This window comes from Stigmatopora argus, chromosome 9, assembly GCF_051989625.1.
Source record: "Stigmatopora argus isolate UIUO_Sarg chromosome 9, RoL_Sarg_1.0, whole genome shotgun sequence".
Lineage (NCBI taxonomy): Eukaryota > Metazoa > Chordata > Actinopteri > Syngnathiformes > Syngnathidae > Stigmatopora > Stigmatopora argus.
Genome location: NC_135395.1, coordinates 3095263 through 3107951, shown reverse-complemented (window position 1 = coordinate 3107951; position 12689 = coordinate 3095263). Strand labels below are relative to the sequence as shown.

At 41.7% G+C, this 12689-nt stretch overlaps 1 protein-coding gene across 9 annotated transcripts in view; it reads right to left on the bottom strand.

Moving 5' to 3' along the window:
- LOC144082156 (progesterone receptor-like) overlaps positions 1-11685 on the bottom strand; it is a 52707-nt gene extending 41022 nt beyond the window's left edge. For all 9 annotated transcript variants that reach the window (XR_013303167.1, XR_013303166.1, XR_013303168.1 and 6 more), the window contains exons 1-8: positions 10425-11685; positions 9137-9273; positions 8791-8907; positions 8273-8416; positions 2317-2523; positions 1326-1470; positions 408-538; positions 176-327 (exon numbers count right to left, since the gene is read on the bottom strand). Coding sequence is in view for 1 of the 9 variants with exons in the window: in XM_077609066.1 (XP_077465192.1) it covers positions 176-327; positions 408-538; positions 1326-1470; positions 2317-2523; positions 8273-8416; positions 8791-8907; positions 9137-9273; positions 10425-11257 (1866 nt within the window). In the remaining 8 variants the exon portion in view is untranslated. The remainder of the gene's footprint in view (positions 1-175; positions 328-407; positions 539-1325; positions 1471-2316; positions 2524-8272; positions 8417-8790; positions 8908-9136; positions 9274-10424) is intronic.
- Between the last annotated feature and the right edge of the window lie 1004 nt (positions 11686-12689).

The window sequence follows — 12689 nt, the reverse complement described above, 5'->3', positions numbered from 1 at the left end:
GTCTGCATATTTGGGAAAAGTCTCTCCTAATGGATGTCTACATTTAAATACACTTTAATCTACACGATTTTCCACTCAAACATTTCTGCGACACTTACAACAATGACATTTATACGGCAGTTCAAAGTCACAGTGTAATGTGTTTAGGTGTGTAAAGTGGAGTTGCGTCTATTACCGATTGGAGGTAGTCGAGCAGCTGCGTGAGCTGAAACAACCTCTGTGTCCGGGTGGCCTCCCCACGGCGACTGGCCAAACGTTCCAGTTCCTTGAAGTAGGAGGTCCGCAGATCTTCAAAGCAATGCTGGTTCTTCAAGCCCTCCACTGGCACTTATACAACAAAGCAATAACAAAATAACTCTATGACTCTTGACATTGTCTACTATCATTTTAGACTTTGCTGGACTTACTAATGCTAAAGAGGACCAGGGCCTTCATGCACAGGAACTCTTCCTGGGTGACCTTCAGCATACAGAAGCGTTGGGATAGAACCTTCATTCGCACACAGTGCTCATACATACTGGATATCTGCATCCGCTGACTATGTGGAAGAATAAAAAAAAATATCACGTAGGATCAGGAGGGAGCATGAGAAACACGGTAGAGAAAGATTTGTATAAAAATGACCACAGTTAAGAGAATGGCAGAAACGAGGGGAGAAATATGAGCCAGATGGATAATGGAAAAAAGAGAATGATGGAATAGGGAGAGCAAAATAGAGGTCAGAGGAAGGGGCAGGTGTACCCATTACCATGCAGGTTGGAATCAACCAGAGCCAAAAGAGTGGCACCAGCACATTCACTGACTCGTTGCCAAGGCTTCCAAAGGAAGGCAGACTATTGATTGAAATACCATTTACATAGCACAGTTTCTCGCGCAAAATGAGACATTTTCTGGGCAATAATATCACTATAAATTGTGGGAGGTGCATAATAGATAATGTGGTTATAAAAAAAAAAGGTCTGTTATATTGTATTTCCCTAAAGGTTAAGGAAATAGGTAGCCGTTCATTCTGATAGTATAAGTCCAAGAAATAAAACAGCTGTTTCTTTTGTTGCTTTTAAATATCTAAAAGAGATATAACCATATCAGGTGATCGTCTCCGGGCCAATTTGAAATATTCAGATGCTTAAGGTGAGAACAGAAAGAACTCGTGTCTAATTGAAAATAAATGTCATTTTTCCCCCTCGGATGCAGTGTGATCTTTTAAACAAATGTGGCGCCCCATGAACAACTATTTTAACTATTTTTTAAGTTGTACCTGGTCTTACGGAGTTCCAATTATAAATTCTACCCCAGTACAAGAGCCATATTTGAGGGTAACTTACTCATTGAAAACAAGGTCTGGAGCAAAGTAGAGCATGGAGCTGTTGGTTTGGGTGTAGGACCTCCACCCTAGAGCGAACACCATGACGCCCATCCAGGACAACTGAATTGCTGTCATCTGATCATCTACATGTAAGTTGCGGAATCCTGTCAAGATGACAATTATATTTCGTGTATAATCTTAACAGTACTTTAACGGTCACATTGGACTCAGATTGCAACTGTTGAGAAAATTGTGGGGAATATGATTTTTTATTTTTTATGTATCGTTCAGATAAGGCTTGTGGGTAAACTGGAGTTTATCTCAGAATATACATATATAATATAGAATAGAATATATTGAATATCAATATTACTCAGAATATATATAAATTATATTCATATACTATTAATCAGTATATTTAAACCTAGAGAAAGGAAATTATTTTTTTAATATTATATATATATATATATATATATATATATATATATATATATATATATATATATATATATATATATATATATATAACAATTCAACAGAAGGTAATTAAAAGTGCTGCACAACTACATTGCATCTAAAAGGAGCAAGAAAAAATTAGGGAAAAATGTTTAGAAATCTTCAATACATTTGAACTCAAAATTAATTTGTCTTCAATAAACCTGAGATTTGGATATTTATTTATTTTTAAACATGGGGTCTAATTTGTCACCAGGCAGACATTCTTAACCACAATCTCATCGGGTTGCCACTTCAATTTTGAAACTGCCCTATATTTAACTCTTAAAACTCCAAACTATTAACTTCCAGAATGCATTTATTATTTGTTGTATGAAATACTGTCAAATAAAATCTCCAGGTTAAATGTGCACATATTGCCCTCTTGTGGTGAATTTTGAAGCGCTGCCTTTATTTAGAACAATTGGCAGGATAGTTATATTGTCTGCGAATGGGTAAAACAAAGACATGTTGTACGTGTTTAGTGTTATGGCTGCTTAGAAATTAAACGATACCTGGCATTGCCTTGGCCCAGCGTACAACGGTGACAAGTTGTCTTTCTCCGAGCTCATTGAGGCTGGTGAGCAGGGAGGCGGCACTGTCTGGAAGGCCATGGTCATGACCCGCATGGACGGTGGCTGGCTCAATGGACTGGAGCACACTTAGCAGGGATAGGGAGGAGCGTATACTTGGAGGGATGCTTATAACCGCAGCCTGAGATCCTGGAATGAGAAAAATACATGCCATCAGAATAGGTTTTACCCACGGAATAAGGTGGGAGTTCTGGCGACAATTTTAGGGGAGGTTGGCTATTTCCGGTTTGCTCTTGTGGCTTGAGATGTACCTGCAACACGACCAGAAAAATAAATTTATCAGTGAACAAAAAAACACTTATGCGACCTGCTTTATGTTCTTTTGCATACGGGGAGTGCCACTTTCAGAAAAGTCTAAGGATGCATAGGCCAGCTGGCTGGTCAAATCTTCATAACGGCCCATATTTTTTGTCATTTTCACAGAGGCTAATTTCTCTATTTTCCTCAACTAGAAGCACTTGTTAACTATGTTGTATATTCAATAGTTCTCAGCATCTTTTTTCCATGTTTGTATGCTAAATTTGTACATTTTGTGAATCTATTTAATAATAACAGCTTTTAAAAAACGGAGTAAAGACCTGCAATATTAAGCCACATAGTTTGATTATTTAAATAGCGAGTTGAAATTGGTGGATTCTCTTTCTTTTTTTAAAAAGAGACTATTGATCACTGATCCAATGGATAGTCTTTATCTAGTGTTTAAGATAAGAAATGCAGCAGAATGTAAGATGAACTCAAACTTTTTGTTTATTCATTTATTTTCAAAACTGCTAATACTTGTAAGATTGCTAGAGCCTATCCCATCCGACATTGAGCAAAAGCCGGACTACACCCTAAACTGGTCACAAGTCAGTCGTAAGGCACACACAGAGACACCATTCGCACTTATAATAACACCACCACTGAGTGGAAATCAATCCCACGCGGCACGTACCAAAGTCGGGTGAATGTCACTATGGCATGAGTGAGTTTTTTGTGCAGGCTATTTTCAACATTTCCATAATTTGCTGCAGGCCAATAAAAACTGCACTGTGGGCTGTAGTTGGCCCACATGTTTAATTTGGTCTGCAATGTGGTGGCGCTTTTTGGCAGTATCAACCAAAACTATACAAAGGCATGTCTGCTAACAAATTAATCAAAGGGACATGGATCCAGACGCTGTAGTAATTTGAAACCACAATAATTTCTGACCTTTATTAATAATGATTTGATTTTATCTATTGTTTGCTTTGTGTATGGGTGTGATGATTGGATTGGATAACTTTATTGGATGTGTGTCTAAAAGCATTTTCCTGAAAGAGCACTTAAATTATGTTGTATTTTACATGCAATGACAACACTATCCAATTTAATACATGAAACAATAGCAAAACAATAAAGATAATAATCAAATTATTTAATATATCAAATCTATTACAAATTGTTTGTGGTTTCAAGCTCCAGTGTTATCTTGATCCATAACATTTCTCACAATGTGTTAGTTAATAGGCTATTGTGTATATTTGGTTGATACTGCCAAAAAGCTATCGCAAAATCGGATTGAAATAACTTGACACTGTAATCCTTGTTATTTGCTGTTATACTGCAATTTCTATCCTATAAAAGCACACCTGAATATAAGGCACCCGAGAAATTTCACAAAATCTTAGAAAAGAAAAACATATATGTCACACCTGAATAAAACCCGCATGTGTTCATGTCTTAGTATTTCTATTTACATGGATGTACTGTATGGTGCACAGGAACTTTTAATTAACCCAAAAGTATATGTTTTAACCAAATTAACATTAACATGCCAAGTGCATCCTCTGAATGCAGCGGCCTGTAGGGGGAGCCAAACACCACAAGCCATCACTTGTGTTCTTTGAGGCAGTCTGAAACATTAAAACGCACAACTTAAAAATTTCACTACATTTACAAGGAAGATCAAAAAACATCCATTTTACTTTCACCCCAATGCTTGCAGTGGAAGAAGTCCTCCGAAAATCCCCATGGTTAGGTTATTTGACTAACTCAGGGCTAATAGCACTAGCATAGCGGCTTTGTTGTAGTACAATGTCGCGATCTGTCCGAAAACACCCGTGGCTTGCGTTAAACTGTTATTCTGTAATGGCATTAAAAATTAAAAGTCCCTTTTGTGCTAGTTAAAAAAAGGATAACCAGCGTGAGCATAGGATCCTCTCATTTAAAAAAAAAACCTGTGGGTTTTTGATCATTACTGATTGGATTGGATTGGATAACTTTATTCATCCCGTATTTGGGAAATTTCGTTGTCACAGTAGCAAGAGGGTGAGGATGCAGAAATAGGAAAGGCATTTTAGACATAAATAGATAGATAATAAGTAAGTTAATAAATAAATACACGAATAAATATATAAATAAGTGTGTTGCTTGAAAATAAAGTTTTAAAACATTAAAGTATGGAATATAATATATAAAGTAAAGTAACAAGTAAAATCTTAAGAGACAATAAAACATAAAAATAAAGGATAAAAAAAGCTGTAAAAACAGAATACGAGTGAGAGTTTAGGGAGCTACTGCAACAAGCAGCCGCTTTGGCGCCTATGATGCGAGCATGATGATGTAGCAGCTCACAAGCTTTGTTGGCAGTCGAGTCGAACAATGTATATCAAGGGTGTCAGACACTGTTCCCTCTAAGCTGCGCGCGTGCGCAATTGCGCACTACTCTCGTCTTCTCTGCGCAGCAGCAATCCTATGGCGCGCAGTAAAAAAAAAAAAAAGTTTTTTTTTTTTTTTTTTTTTCCCCTTTCTTCATGATGGCGCCGTTTAAGCGGCAGCCAGTGGCAGTAGCTCTGTCCACTTATGTTTTTCGTGTTTTACAGCATGTTTTACATGAAAAATTAGAGGGAACATTGACATGCACCTGCTTGTGGCAGGTGTGATACTGGTGTGCCCATAGCGAGCAATGATGATGTCGTGACCGGATGATTCGCCTAAAGACGTTTCGCCGACGGACGTTTGACAGACGGACAGGTCTCCGAATGAACGTTCGTTCAAACAGCGTTTAATGATTAAATACAAATACTAGTATTTGTATTTAATCATTAAACGCTGTTTTCAGCTGGATTTGACCGAATTTGAGAGCATTTTGAGCCGTTTGGCGAATGGACGTATATGGACATTTTTTTGCCTCCATCGCGACATCATCGCGACATTTTACCGAGGAATTCACTTCCCTGGGCTCGGTTCTAATGTCCAAAGAGCTCCAGTATTTGTATTTAATCATTAAACGCTGTTTTCGGCTGGATTTGACCAAATTTGAGAGCATTTTGAGCCGTTTGGCGAATGGACGTATATAGACGTTTTTTTGCCTCCATCGCGATATCATCACGACATTTTACCGAGGAATTCACTTCCCTGGGCTCGGTTCTAATGTCCAAAGAGCTCCAGTATTTGTATTTAATCATTAAATGCTGTTTTAGGATGGATTTGACCCGATTGCTGTCATTTTACGGCTCGGTTCTGCTACATCTGCCCGCCCAAGAGTGCTTATTCCCGGGCTGCCATTGATGGTAGACTAACATTGATTTTTACTATAATTTGGACAACACCGGCGGCGGGCCGGATTAAAAATCCTAACGGGCCGTATATGGCCCGCAGGCCGAGGTTGAAAAACTTGTACACACACGATCCGGGGGCGGGGCGAGCGCGCGAATCCCGTTTCGGCGAAACCTCCGTTCGGCCGAATGAACGTTCGGCGGAACGTCCATTCGGCGACCTGCCCGTCTGTCAAACGTCCGTCGGCGAAACGTCTTTAGGCGAATCATCCGAGTACCGATGATGTCGCTCACACTGGTACTCAGTGCGCTCAGGGAGGTTGACTTTCTGCTCAGACCAACGAAAAATTAGAGGGAACATTGGTGTCAGACTCGGGTTGGTTCGCGGGCCGCTTTGTCAACTTGATTTCACGTGGGCCGGACAATTTCAGATATACAGTGGTACCTCGACATACGATCTTAATCCGTTCCGGGACTGAGATCGTATGACGAGATTCTCGTAACTCGAGCGGACGTTTCCCATTGAAATGAATGGGAAACAAATTAATTCGTTCCAACCCACTGAAAAAAACAATAACAGGATATTGGATTGGAAAAAATGTTTTATTTCTTATAATTCGTCATCTATTAACAAAGTAACACATAACTAGTGGTTTAATAGTAATTAAATGTGTTTAATCTAACTAAAATTGGGCAGATTTCGCCGACGGGAGACAGAGACGTTTGGGGGCGTGGGGGGGTGGGGTTCGTTTTTTTTCCACGACAACGCACTCGTAAACGGAACAAACAAATTTAAATTAACTTGGATTAATATATACAGACACTCAAAGATACGTTTAATGTAACTTTACACAAAACTGAATTCTAAATTTGTTGTAATCTTTTGTTACCTTCGTTTTCCGGGTTGGCGGTTTGCCACGCCTCCACCCTCACGTTCGCTATCGATGGGCTGTTTGCTGTTGTACTATTCCCTTCAAAATATTCCGAAAATGATTCACACAAATGTCCTCACAATAGGATAACCCACGACCACTTGTCAACAAGAAATAGTCTTGTAGTACATTTTAGCGATCGCTCTGCTGCTCATAAAGACCGGCTCGCAACTCCCTCGTTGAAATGGCTCTGAACGCAGCCGCTTTGAACGGCGCCTATGAGAGAGTTGCGACCAGAAATATTACAAAGAGGGAATTGCGAGCCAGTGCTGCTGATGTTCTTAGGAGCAGCGAACGATAAGTAATATAATACTCCTCGTATTAGATAATAAAAATAACAGGAAATGCAACAGCTATGCTAAGCTTACCCACGTATTGATTGTGGGTAATGAAGTTTCATTCTGAGAAAGAGTGCCATTGTATAGCCAAGTGTACTTCATTACCCAGAAAGCCCTCTTTTTGCCCGCGCATGCGCATTTTGCGTTTCCTGGTCGGAACTCGTCTGAATTAATCGTTCAGTGCTCGTAGATATTGTTATACATGAAAGATATGCAAAAAAGGCTTGGTCGCATCACGAAATTTTGATCGCATGACGGGCGAATTATTCGATCGAAATTTCCGTCGTAAGACGAGAATATTGTGTGACGAACGGTCGTATGACGAGGTACCACTGTAATATTTAGATTTTTTTTTTTAATAAATGGATTAAAAGAACTGGATTAAAAGCCCTGAATATTCTGTTTTTTATAGATCTAAAACAATGTTTATTTTAGCTTTTTTTTTTAAATATATTTTTAGATTTTACAAAATGATTTTTGAACTAAAAACACAGAAAAAATGTATTAAAAAATTACAATTATTGATTTAAAAGGGGGAAAATCAGGAAATGTAATATACATCTATACTCTTCATTTTAATTTGATCCTAAAACAGAAAGTCGGCACTCATAATTTACTTTCCCGGGCCACACAAAATGATGCGACGGGCCAGATTTGGCCCCCGGGCCGCCACTTTGACACAAGTGATGTATATAGTTCCAAAGGTCTTGTGACAAAAACTGACTTTTGGGAATGCTAACACAAAGCTAAGAATAAATGTACATTGTAGCACACGAGTACTCAAGAGCGTTGTTAACTTATCATAATGGAACGGTCGCGATAGTTGTTAGATACTATGAACACACCGCAACATCATTATGATGTGCCGGGTCACAGAGCAAAATTTAATTAAAATAAAACGCCATTTGTAACGAGTAAACGAAGCCAGTTTGAACTCCCAAAAATCTGTAAACAAGCCACAAAGCCATCCTCAAAATTGTCACTGGAAGTCTCCGCATGCATAGACCCCATTGCGGGCAATAAGTAACAAAAAGAGCGAAAAAGACAATAACATTGGCAATGGTGTAAGTGTGGCACAAGTTGACATTACCTCGAGCCCCAGAAAGTGCATTTCCTTGCCCCAACATCGCATCTGTCATGCCTGGCCTCTCTCCTCCTTCTCGAAGCCCACAGGCAGCAGAAGGTTGCTGCTCTTCCCCACTCCTTGTCTGGCCAACGCCCTTCAGCCGGCGACCTAGAATCCCCCAAAAAACAGTGAGAACAAGGAGTAGAAGAAGAACCATAATAACAGACTGTAATGAGTTTTTGGGTCTGACTGAACAATAAATTGCCTGTTAATGGCAAACTTTCAGGCACGGACCTACTCTTTGTTATAACCATGTGAGTAGGTTTTCAGTCATTGCCTGCTTGGAAACAAACAAAAAAAAACATGGTTTTTGGCCGACGTAGAAACAGATTTGTTCCACTGTACTCAAGTGAGAAGAATTGAATTTTTGATCCAATGCACGTGTAAGGTATTCTAGCTACATTGACCTCACTGTTTAACACCAAGGCATTCACACGGCCTTTTTTTCTTTTTCTGCTCTTTTCCGATCTTTCGTACCTCACCTTTGAGACTCATTCCTGACATGAAGCACCTCTTTAAGCGACACGAAGCACAGTTTTTGCGCCTCAGCTTGTCAATGGTGCAGTCGTTTCGGCTGGCGCACAGGTGATTCTGTTTACCTGGGAGAAAAAAAACAAAACAAAACAAGTGTTTGGGACTGTACACCTTCAATGAGGGCAGTCACTCTGAAAATGCCTTTTTATATAAAGATAGAGCTTTTGCTGATAAGAAATATCTGGCAGACATGTGAGGTCGTTGCGCCCGGCTGGCTACAAATGTGAGTGGGTGTAAATAAAATAAAATAAAATGAAATACGTGGATGTGTGTGTGTGTGTGTGTCACACCCACCAGCGGCGGCCCGCTTAAAGAATACTTTGCAGCTGCCACAGGTGACCGCTCCGTAATGGCAACCTGAGGCATCGTCCCCACACACCTGACACACCCGCCGGTCTGACAGGAACACGCCAGGAAACAGGTCTTCAGGCCTGAACACACATGGACTTTGCTCAACCTGCTTGACTTTCACTGAAATTTACACCGCTTGTCTGTCCAGCGAATCTGATTCTAATAAAACACTGTTGAGCGTATGGCAAAAACACTGCGTTATACAGCGAAGCAGCTTTTGGGAGAAATCGCAGGATGAGCAGCAGGTGCTGTATCTCATGTTGACAGGGACACTGATATATTAACCTGTTTTGCACACACAGCATTGCAAAAGTTAAGGAAAGGGTGAGCTTTGACTTGACAACAGGGCCAAGGCTGAGAGCTGCACATGGTGTTGTGACACAAATTGTGAAATACTGATAGGCAGTCAAAGTGAGCTAACACAGATTTTCTCAATATATTCGTGTGCATGTGTCATGTAGCACAACGCAGCCCGCGTGAAATTAATATTGTTGTCATGCACGGCACAGTAACTTTGAAGAAATCACTGTACCTAACAAAGCCCCCAGTTCAAAAGGACTTTCTTGAACAATAGAATACCCATGAAGACTAACTGTGAAGCTTGACAGCCCCATACAGTTTCCAGACAAGACGTTTACGCTAAATTTCCCCTTTTGTTACTAATTAGAAGAACGTTAACTCCTTGCGAGCCGTAGACGGCGATAGACGTCTCATCCATTTAGATTGGGGTCACCGCCAGCCCCTCCCTGTCAAAAAGAGTTTTTGGGTGTTTTTAGAATAATCTTTTGCCAACTACCACAACACATATAGAAGAACATTAACTCCTTACGTCTTGTCCATTTAGGCTGGGATTTCTGCCCTCCCTGTCAAAAGTAGTTTTTAGAAGAATCCTTTTGCCAAACACCACAATATGAAGTGTAAGGTGAGGGCAAGGCTCTCGAGCCGCATTCGGCTCCTGGCAAAAAATGAATGCGGCTCTTTGCTTCAGGTCATATTTTGTATGCCGTGTGTCAAGTTTCTCTTCTTTTTATCCTCTCTTAAAACACACTCAAATTCACCACGGCCAATTAAACACAAATAAAAAAAAATGATTTAAAAAAAGGTGTGGCTCTTTGACTCTCACGGTTTAAAATTTGGTCTCTTTGTTCGTCCTGGGTTAGGGGAACTCTACCTGGGCTTGCAGAGAATAAATTGAGGCAATGTGTTGATTTGGGGAATAAATGATTGTTACCTGAAGCCTCTTTCTGTGCAGTCCATCCATGCGGGCAACTCGGTTTTGATTGATGGATAAGTGCGCTGGCCGGGGAAACGTTGACTTGGGTAAGTTTCCACTTGGCCGTAGGTTTGCGCCATCGTTGCCCCGGCTCGCATGCCTCCTTTGCTCTGCTCGCCCTTGTTGTGCCAAACACAGCGGCAGTCGGGCACAGATCCAACGCTGGCTTCTCCACAGTTACAATATTTACACTCCAAATGATGTCCGGCCCTCCCCGGCTCCACTCGGTCACTGCAAGCGTGCTCGTTCGAGTGCAACACCCCCGGAAAATCTCGGTAGAAAGTGGGGCGAACGGAGCAGGCGGAGTGCGGTTTGAGAGCGAACAGATGGTCCACTTGGGGGGCGGCTTCCGCGGCGGAGTTGGTGAACAAGTTGGACTCCCGACTCACGAAGGTGGAGATGACCGAGCCGCGCGTCACGGTGCGCGCGCTGTCGACTTCTCCGGATCTCAGCAGGTCCATGCAGCTCACCTGCTGGATGGCGTGGCACACGTCGGCGAACTCGTCCTCCGCCGGGTCGTCACAATGGCGGCGCGAGTTCATGTTCCGAACCACGCCGAACTCCTGCCGCGCAGCCACGGCGGCAGGGTCGCAGTCACCGAACACCCCGCCGGTGCCAACGGGAGCGGCGGCGGCGGCATTCAGGGGCGAGGACGAGGCGTCCAAACCCAGTGAGACGGACACGGCCCTGCTGAGTTCGGCCGTGGTCGCGCACGCACAGGTGTCGAAGTGGTCTCGCTCCTTTCTCGTCCTCGAGTTGGCCAAGTCGGGGGGAAAGGAGCGAAAATCCATCCCAACTCCAACAAGAAGTGCTGTGGCAGCACTGGGCGAGTTAACTGTAAAACACTACGCGGTGAATCTGGTCTCATATCAGGGGAGGAGGGGGGGAGGAAGTCCGTCCGGGCGAGCCGCCGACGTAGTTCAGCCCTCAACAGGGAAGAAGGGACGTCCTGACGATCGAAACGTGGGTTGGATAACTTTTTTCTTTCTTTTTTTTCTTCTCCCCTTCCTCTCTCAAATCCACACGTGCACTCTAAATGGCAAAGTAAAGGCGCTCATACCTCGCACGGCTAAAGTTTGCAGATATTCACACAGACATAGACAATAACCATAAACTATATCATTTTTCTGTTATTGGCAGCCTCAGATGTTACCAGATCTCGCGAGATAAAAGCTGTGGTTGGATAGGAATGTTACTGCAGTCGGCACAAAACCGCTACCTGTCAATATTTGGGAGATATGGAAGCGTTGGTGGTCTCCCCAGACTGTTCCCCCCTTTAAGTGATTTCCCCGTTGTGTATTATGATAATTTTATATGTAAAAAAAAAACCTCTTCTTATATCTGGACCATTGACTCTAATTCAAAATCAATATTATTGATTTGAATGGGATGCCTTTATTGTCATTATACAATTACAATGAGATGTAAAGCCAGAATGACAATAAAGGTATTCCATTCAATTCAATAATATTGGTTTTTCATTAGAGAGTCAATGGTCGATAGATATAAAATGAGGGATTATTAAAGCATTGTGAAGAAACTGGCATTGATTTAATTTTGCACGCACTTTATATTGAAAATAAAACAGATCATGGCCTCACAGCAACACCATAAATATTTATGTGGTTAAACTAAATAAAACAAGCACTTGTAATGTGAATTTTATTTACATTACGGGGTGCTGCAGGTTATCCCAGCGGACTTAGGGCGAAAGGCGGGCAACACCCTAAACTGGATGCCAGTCAGTCACAAGCCACACAAAGTCACAAACCACAAGTGGAAATTGATCCCTCACCACCTGCACCGAACAAATCAAATTCCTTTTAAAAAAATATGTTCTCTTGCTGCCACTTGCAGTTGTGGGATTTTTTGGTTTTTAATATAATTGCAAATCTTTGCTCAGTAAAAATGAAATTGGCATTTATTTTAATTGTTATCAAATGGCACGGAGCAAGTATGATTGTGAGTACAAATCGTCGTCTGTCTGTGTGTTCCCTACGGGTGATTGGCGACCAGTCAAGGGTCTAGTCCAGGGGTGGGCAAACCGGTCCTCGAGGGCCGGTGTGGGTGCAGGTTTTTGTTGCAACCGATCCAGCAAAGGCACTTTAACCAATGAGATTTCTGCAGAACACAAGAAGCACCTGACTGCAATCCACTGATTGCACTTGCAGGACACCAGATTGGTGAAAAGGTGGCTTCTTTATGGGTTGGAATGAAAACCCG